At 48.3% G+C, this 8,455-nt stretch overlaps 1 protein-coding gene across 2 annotated transcripts; it reads right to left on the reverse strand.

Annotated features, from left to right (window-relative positions):
• Positions 1-496: 496 nt before the first annotated feature.
• On the reverse strand, positions 497-6,641 carry PCLAF (PCNA clamp associated factor). 2 transcript variants are annotated; one of them, XM_024213778.2, is made up of 5 exons: positions 6,266-6,641; positions 6,087-6,164; positions 5,115-5,283; positions 3,445-3,550; positions 497-990 (listed from the first exon to the last, which is right to left on the reverse strand). In XM_024213778.2, exons 1-5 carry the CDS (start codon positions 6,306-6,308, stop codon positions 943-945), a joined length of 444 nt encoding a protein of 147 aa, XP_024069546.1. In that variant the 5' UTR covers positions 6,309-6,641; the 3' UTR covers positions 497-942. The 2 variants fall into 2 exon arrangements, with proteins under 2 accessions (XP_024069546.1, XP_024069547.1); XM_024213779.3 differs by lacking the exon at positions 3,445-3,550 and having other exon boundaries at positions 6,266-6,632.
• Positions 6,642-8,455: the final 1,814 nt, after the last annotated feature.

Consider the following 8,455-nt stretch of genomic DNA (forward strand, 5'->3'; position numbering starts at 1 on the left):
GTTGTTGATTTCAATTGTTTCCTCCCCTTTCTAGGATCTTTCAGCTTGTCGTAACACATGACTTTACCAGGAACCTCAAAGACCCCTTAGCACTCTTTAAAAAACAATCTAGCTTATACCAGTCTATTTGTCTCCAACCGTAGCTGACTTTTACGAACAATTTTTATTTACCAGCGGAGCTGGATTTATCTTGGAAAGTCAGACTACAAGCCTCCACACAACAGCACCTACCAGCTCCAACTGGGTGAGGGCCTCACTGGGCTAGGTTCTGTGGAGTACAATAGTCAGCTCACCCATCTCCATTTACATATGTAGTTTGCGATCTACTAATTACTGAGTTATTTCAGCATGATTGTTCAAGTGCCTCTCTCCTATGAAGTGTTTTGGACCCCTCTTAGAGCAGTGCAAGTGTATTTTCAACCTCTGCCCTCACTATCCTGAGGGCAAGGTCGGGCACTTCAACAGATTTCAATGAAGATACCAATTCAGATTTCTTTGTAGAATACTTCCATTTAATAGAAAAAAACAGACTGCCTTTTAGACAGTAAAGCACAAATATGGCACCAGTCTTCAACAACATAAGCAGCACACTATAGTGGAATCATTCGGGAAGCCAAGAAAGCCATTTTAAGCAAGATGATAAAAAAAAAAAAGACAACTTAAACAGTGCTTTATAATGAATGCTAAGCTCCAAGAGATATATATTATATTAATTTTACCAAACTTCCTTGCAATCACTCAAACTTTTGATGTAGTTCTGAGGATGATTGAGTAAAAAGCCTAATGTTACTTTATTTAAAGTTCTGTACAATAACTAAACAAAAAAGCCACCAGGAATGTAAAAAAAGATATATACAAAATGTACAAGAAAGCCCAACTCAAGTATAGGACATGCACAGTCAGTAAGAAAGAGAGGCAGGACAGAATCATATTTGCTCATCTTCAGAGGATGCACCATCTTCTGTGGGATCTGGAGTCAAGGGACGAGCTCTGTAGGGATAGGAGAGAATTTTAACTTTCAAAGCAAACCAATGTAACTGACAAATATGCTGGTTGAGAGGTTCTTCTAACAGTGCTCTTCAGGAAGCCTGTGACATACAAGACTAATGTATACTAGAATTAGTGGCCCTTAACAGATCTCAGTATTCTCTTGTACACTGATGAAATATAGTAAGGAACCCTCAACTCACTTTTTAGCAAAGCAGCCAAAAGGTAAAAGCCGCTTTAACTAGCCCATGTATAGAGTTCCTAAGAAGCCTTTCCCCTTTGGAAGCTCATTCAAGTGCAGCGGATTTTATGCTGCATTAGGTACCTAGCTAAGAGCCTTCCTTGATGGGAGGAATTGGTTCAGCCACCTTTCCTTCTTTATCTAGATGACCACACACCCACCTTCCATAGCTTCTGTGGAGCTGAGAGGCTATCAACTGAAGTTTCAGGTCTGAGCATAGTAAACAAGTCAGGGTAGGGGGTGGGGGTGGGGTGGGAGCTAGCGTGGGGCATTAGAAGAAAATGGTGTGTGACTAGATCAGGTGTGGGCAAACTTTTTGGCCTGGGGGCCAAATCTGGGTATAGAAATTGTATGGTGGGCCATGAATGCTCATGAATTTGGGGTTGAGGTACGGGAGGGGGAGAGGGCCCTGGCTAGGGGTGTGGGCGCTGAGGTGGGGCCAGAAAAGAAGAGTTCAGGGTGCAGGAGGGGGCTCCTGGCTGGGACAGGGAGGATGGGGTACAGGGTGTGTGTGTGTGCGCACGCTCCAGCTAGGGGTGCAGGTTCTGGGGTAGGGCTGAGGCTGAGGGGTTTGAGGTGCAGAAGGGTGCTCCAGGCTGAGACCGAGGGGTTTGGAGGGTGGGAAGGGGATCAGGGCTGGGACAGGGGGTTGGGGCAGTGTAGGAACAGGAGGGGGGACATGCCACTGCTTCCAGGGGCCATGCTGGAGCACCAGAGCAGGGCAAGCCCCAGACCCCACTCCCCAGCGGGAGCCCATCTCTGGACTAGATGAACAACTCTTGCTTCACTGAAGGGTAAAACCGCAGCACAGAGCATCCAGATGAAGAAGTAGAAACAAGCACACACTAGTCATCTTAAGGAGACAGGGCCTTGGAGCTGGACCGAAAAGCAACTATCTATAGCATAGATTTTCAGCTTGACCTTCCAGTATTGCCAAATAGGCTTGGTGTGAAGAGGCTGAGAACCATTTGTCTACTCTACAGCATACTTCTCTCCCTACACAAAAGTACAGGGTGGGTTGCAGGGAGATAAAACAGTAGAATGGTGATGGATCTGCCCTTCAGTCATCCCTATAGGACCCAGGTTAAAGCCTTTCCTGTTAGGAGTCAGAGGACTCCCAACAAGACCCAAGATGTAGTTTCTGCACTTAGCCCAGTCCCCCCTAGATCTCCAAGGGGAAATAAAGAACCCCCTTCACAGAGTTAAACATCACACAGCCTCTTATTTTAGTAATCCTAAAAATAAGAGTTCTGTAGTCAGCTGAAATGTGAACTAGCTAGGGCAGAGGCACAGCACCTCAGGCTCTGAAATACAAAATATGCAGACAATCTCCACAGATCAGAGTGACACCAAGTTAGAACAGCAAAAGACTACAGATTAAGGATGTTCAGAGCAAAGACTTTACCTAAGCACCTTATTGTTAGTTCATCGGTCTTCAGCTGCCTCCGGAAGAGTCATTGGATTCAAAGGTCAAATTTTAATCACAAGAAACTGATTGCCTTTATAGATTAAGCCAGAAAGAGTTGGATGCACACCTATTAAAAGGTGCCATGGGCTGCTGGACTTTCCCTTCTGGAGGCTACGATCTTAGCCCTTCAGTGACTATTTGCTCCTTGAACAGTGAGCAATTTTCACTTTCATAGCAATGTAGCTCTAAACATACTGCAGTTACCAGTATGTAGAAAGTTGCCCCTCTACATACGCATATCTCCAGTAGAACCTCAGAGTTACGAACTGACCAGTCAACCACACACCTCACTTGGAACCAGAAGTACACAATCAGGCAGCAGCAGAGACCAAAATAAATACATACATACATACAATACTGTGTTAAACGTAAACTACTAAAAAAAATTAAGGAAAAGCAACATTTTTCTTCTACATAGTCAAGTTGCAAAGCTGTATTAAGTCAATATTCAGTTGTATGTTTTTGAAAGAAAAACCACAACGTTTTGTTCAGTTAGGAACATTTCAGAGTTACGAACAACCTCCATTCCCAAAGTATTTGCAACTCTGAGGTATTACTGTACTGCTGAAGGGAGCAGTATGAGCAAAAGCAGAGGCAGGATATAATTCTTGTAAGATAAGGAGAGTAATCATTTATACAAGACGAGAACTGTTGGCTTCCCAAGAAGCATTTGCTACTCCAAGCCCTGTACCTTGCTTTCTGGTAACATTTTCCCATTGGAAAGACTTAATCTGAGGACAGTACTAACATTTATCAGACATCCACTCTCAAGATGGGCCAAAGATGCCATTCCAAGTATTTTATCCAGACAGCCATGGTGCATCCAGCCACCAAGGTTTAAACCAGGCAAAAACCTGTTCATCAAAAGGAAGTGCAACTTTAAAGAATACTGTGCAGTTTACTGTAATCTATTTACCTTTACCCTGCCCCCCCCCCCAAAACAATAGAAGCGTATGAGACAACACAAGGCTACCCCCACCTTCCTTACTGTGGCCTAAATAATGCATGAATTGACCAACTAATTCAGGGTAAGTGTTCCAATGAGTGAGCCATTTCAAATAAAAAGATTTCTTGCATACGCCCTACCTCCTGTCTTGATTACTGCAGTCCCTGCCTCTTCTTCCCAACTTGCTTCCCGTCAGTCCATTTGAAACAATTGCTGCAAATTTCCCATCACGTACCCCTTTGAGTCTAATGTCTATACTGCATTTTGTTTAAGTTTCTTGTCTAGGAGTTCAACTCTGCCCCTCTGCTGAATCTGCTCCAATCATATGCCACATTGTCTGCTTCTTTCACAGCCAACCTCAGGCCACTTCCTGTTCTGTCCACTATGCACTGACACTCCCAGTGGTGCACAGCTACTAAGGAAGTAATTAAAGAAAGTTACTATTTTACCTAGGAAAAATAGTTGAGGCAGAAGTACCATCGTCTGCTTACTTTCAAAACAAGCCAGTGGGCACATTTTGTTCTAATGTTTTGAGAAATGGAGCAGCAATTTAAGATCCAGGTTCAGAAGTCTGCTTTGTTATCTAGTCTAAGCCTTTAATAGAGTTAGATATTATACCCATTGAGGCACTCTCTAGAGTCTCAATAGATTAGGTCAGTGGTTCTCAAACTTTTGTACTGGTGACCCCTTTCACATACCAAACCTCTGAGTGACACACCTTCCCCCCCTTATAAATGCCTGTGACAACTGTTCATCGAACAGAAGAGTGTGCCAAAACTGCACCCTTCTCCATCAGACAAGATATTGTTTTAAGATGGCAGAATCACAGGGGCCAGTAGAAAAGAGAACTCTTTTGCATTTCTTTGTTCAGTGAGTTAGACCTTTGTTGCTTTTGGGAAGTTTCAAGTCTGCATGTTTATACCAGGTACGCACATCAGGTAGAGTCTGAATAGGGTGACCATACATCCCATTTTGGCCGGGACAGTCCTGTTTTTAAGCCTTGTCCCACCCGTCCTGACTTTTTTGGCAAGAGCAAATGGGACAAATGCCCACTTCTGTCAAAAAAGCGGAGGCTGGAGGAATGTGCGGGGAGCAAATGGATATGCCAGCCTCACGCACGGAGGGAGGGAAGAGGAGGAAAAGGCAGGACTCAAGCAAGCAGTGATGCCAGCTCCAGCTTCACGCAGTGGGCAGGCAGGGCTCAGACGAGCAGCAACATCAGCCCTGTGTTGTGCGGGAGCACCTCGGGCGAGCAACTGGGGACAGTTCTGGGGGGAGGGGGCTCAGCTAGCCCCACATGTTGTCCTGTTTTCCCTTTGGGAAATACGGTCTCCCTAAGTATGAGGAGGAAGTCATGTCCTTCATGCCGACATCTTTGATGCCAAAGTACTCAGTTGAGAACAAAAAGTAAAGGATAGTACAAAACCAACAAATCATTTCTCCTCCATATCCCAACAGAAATGAATCCTTACTTCTTAGTAAGCCTTCCTATTCCACTGCTTCCTGCCTCTTCATCATCAGGCATCTGGTTCTCTTTCTCAGCATGTCTTGAGGACTGCCTGAAGAATTCTCCAATCCCTTTTTGCCAGGTTGGTGTTGGTCTCACACATACTGGATTTCCACCAGCATACTTGCTTTCAACTACAAAGGAAATGAGTTTATCAAGCTAGCCATTGAGACAACATATGCTCAGCAATCCTGGACACGTCTCCTAGTTCAATGAGAAAGCAGAATAAATAGCTCACCATAAACCCCTTAACAAACACGGTCACTAATTGATGTTTAACTGCAGCTCCATACCATCACATCCCATCTTCAGACTAACTTCCGGGCAAACTGTTCGCAGTCAGTAGCAAGTTTTGCAGGCTGAATTATGTCCCGTCTTTGCAGTAAGGTATCAAATCCTTCCGTGGAGAAAGCCCAACCCCCTGTTTCGTTAGGGTCCATGGGCGATTAACACCACGCTGCCCTCACTGCACAGCAGGTCTCACACGAGTGTCTGTGAAAAGCCTTGGGGAGCTCACTAAGGGTCGTTGCTATCGCTCCCCGGCGTGTCTCTACCCCCGTTTCCCTGCCCGGCTTTAGGGCTCGGAGCGCCTTCACCGCAGTCCCCGTAGCAGCGCCCCCCGCCGGGTATGGAGGGACCGTTACGGGTCGCACCGCCGGGGGCCGAGTGCCCAGCCCGTTGGGTGAGCGCCCGAGAGACACCCGCAGCTCGGGATAGAGGAGCGAGGGCGGCCCCACGAGGCTCCAACCCGCCGCGTAACCCAGTGTCCTCGGCCCCGCCATGACAAGCGGCCAGTGGGCCCGGGCCCGGCAGGAGCCGACAGGGGACTGGGCCCGAGGAGCTGCGAGGCCAGCGGCAGGCGCCGGCCCGCGATCCCCCACCCCGGCCCAGGCTGCGCGGCCCCAGCAGCGGGCTCCCCGCCCAACCCGGCACTCACCTTTCTTGGCAGGCGGCGAAGGGCCCGCGTTGGCGCTGCTGGAGCCCAGCGCTTTCCGGGGAGCCCGGGCGGCGACCACTGCAAGTGGAGGGAGCGGTTAGTGCCCGGCCGGGGAGCGCTCGGCCCCAGCCCCCCGGAGGCCTGGGCGCCCCCCGCCCCCCACCCGCTCCCACCCGCACCTTTCCGGTAGGCCCCGCCGCAATCTGCCTTGGTCCGCACCATGCCGAGGGGAGGGGGAGCTCGGCCCGCGCGCTGCCTGCAGCGGACAGAGCGGGAAAGAGCCCGCGTTCACACGCCCCTTAGGCACCACACAGCTTTTCCCGCGCGCGCCCCGCGGCGCGCTCCTATTGGCCGGGAGCGGAGCCAGAACCGACCACTCAGTGGTTCTCTGCGGCAGGCGTGGGCGGGGACTCGCTCTCGCCCCGCTTCCCCATCCCTACTGCGGTGGGAGCAGCTATCGCTGTGATGAGCTAGTCAGTGCTCGCCCGGCCCCTCCCCCACTCAGCAGAGCCCGCGCCCTTCCCTGGAGCAGGAGCGATCAGCCCAGCGCCGGCTCCCTGGCCCAGGCACGTGTCTGGGAAGGGAAGTAAAGTCCAGCTGGCTGGTATGGCACCCAGCACTGGACAAGCATGCAGCTGCTGCAACACAAGGGGGAGGGGGGCTAGGGTGACCAGATGTCCCGATTTTATAGGGACAGTCCTGATTTTTGTGTCTTTTTCTTATATAGGCTCCTATTACCCCACACCCCCATCCCGATTTTTCACACTTGCTGTTTGGTCGCCCTAAGGGGGCAGAGCTGCTCCACCTAGAGCTAGGGGTGTGGGACCAATTTGTATAGTGGGGGTGCTGAAAGCCATTGAACCAAACTGTAAACCCTGTATCTGATGAAGCTATGCAGTGCGGCAGGACCCTCAGCTCCCCTAGTTTCAGCACCTATGTCTAGAGTTTGTCTACACTACACCGGGAATTTGACCAGTATAGCTATTGCGCAATAACTCCCCCTATAGACACTCTATTCCAGAATAAAAGTCACTCTATGCTGGTATAATTAGTGAACTTCTAAAACTGGAGTAATTATTCTGGGGGGAAAATCATTTTTATTCCAGAACAGAAAGTCCAGATGGGAATGTTGCCTGCCTAAAAAGGCCTCGAGATGGCAAACAGGGGTCCGTCGCCCGGTGTGCTTAGCACCAATAAAGACACCGAGGGGAGAAAGCAAGCCAAGTTTATTTCAGAGCTCTGAAATGGCACTAGGAGACCAGCATGTCTCGAATCCAGTGCAACAAATACAAACAACTTTTACCTTTTATACTTCAAGCAGTTTCTGTGTAAGCCTTTGTCTGTTAACTCCCTCTTACACCTCCCACCCCTCCCTTCTCTAGCCGTTACAATTAGAAAAGTTCTCATTCGTCTGCTTATCTTTTGGCCTTGCAAGGCCTGTTTACAGCAGTCTGAGCAAAACAGCAGCTGTATGCTAGAGAAACGCTGACCCTTACATTTTTGCTCCAGCCTGTAAGCAGTGAGCCTAGAAGTAGGTGAGAGTTCACAAGATGGAGTTTGGGGGTTCCTGATAGGCCCAGAGCAAAAGAGCTTCATCGACACTTTGGCCTTCCACTCTCCCGAGTTACCTGGTAGCTATGCCTAGTAGACCCCAACAGGAACAGCTGTTACTAAATAGCTTATTCTACAATAACTATTCTAGTCAATTTCCCCATGTAGACAAGCCCTAGTATAGCTGCTGACTGGGAGTGCAAAGGAAACCTTCTGAATGTGATCTGGAGGTAAATCAATGGAGTGGTGTCTTGCTGAATCTTGTAAACTGCCTTGAATAATAGAGTTAAAGAGGTGTTGTGATGGATCTGCAGCTGCCCTGTAATAATACTGCACATTAGTCTAATTATGGGGATGTTTACTGTCTGAGTATGTTGAGTTAGCTCAATAGAGGACTGTCTAAGGAATCTTGCTGTTAAGCCTATATGGTTAGTTTTCACTAGGGTGGACTGAGGCCCACCAAACACAGGAGAACAAAGAGCTCAAGCTGGGCTTAAAGAGGAACACTCAGGAGGAGGGGGATACAATGGGATGGGGGGAACCAGACTACATATAGGAAGCTGGAGGGGTTGTCTAGAGAAGATAGGTCTGCCTAGCTCACCATGCACAGCTAGTAGAGCTTTAGGTAAGACAAAAACAATGAGGAGTCTGGTGGCACCTTAAAGCTTTTGTGGGTAAAAAACCCACTTTTTCTGATGCATGCATTTTTTCTCCAATGTTTTGTCTTATTACTAAACAAACTATACTTGTGTTTTAAACAGGCCGTTCTGTCACATTATTCCACTGGTCACAGTCTCAAAGGGAAGAACTCAATTGGA

This window comes from Terrapene carolina, unplaced genomic scaffold, assembly GCF_002925995.2.
Source record: "Terrapene carolina triunguis isolate 2854851 unplaced genomic scaffold, T_m_triunguis-2.0 Scaffold67, whole genome shotgun sequence".
NCBI lineage: Eukaryota > Metazoa > Chordata > Testudines > Emydidae > Terrapene > Terrapene triunguis.

What these genes read in the sequence shown, in the direction of transcription:
- PCLAF (XM_024213778.2), bottom strand. Translation starts at nt 6,308, where the DNA reads ATGGTGCGGACCAAGGCAGATTGCGGCGGGGCCTACCGGAAAG. An exon ending in CGGCGGGGCCTACCGGAAAG is followed by an intron (nt 6,165 to 6,265) that starts GTGCGGGTGGGA and finishes CTCCACTTGCAG; the next exon opens with TGGTCGCCGCCCGGGCTCCC. An exon ending in ATAGGAAGGCTTACTAAGAA is followed by an intron (nt 3,551 to 5,114) that starts GTAAGGATTCAT and finishes TTTGATGAACAG; the next exon opens with GTTTTTGCCTGGTTTAAACC.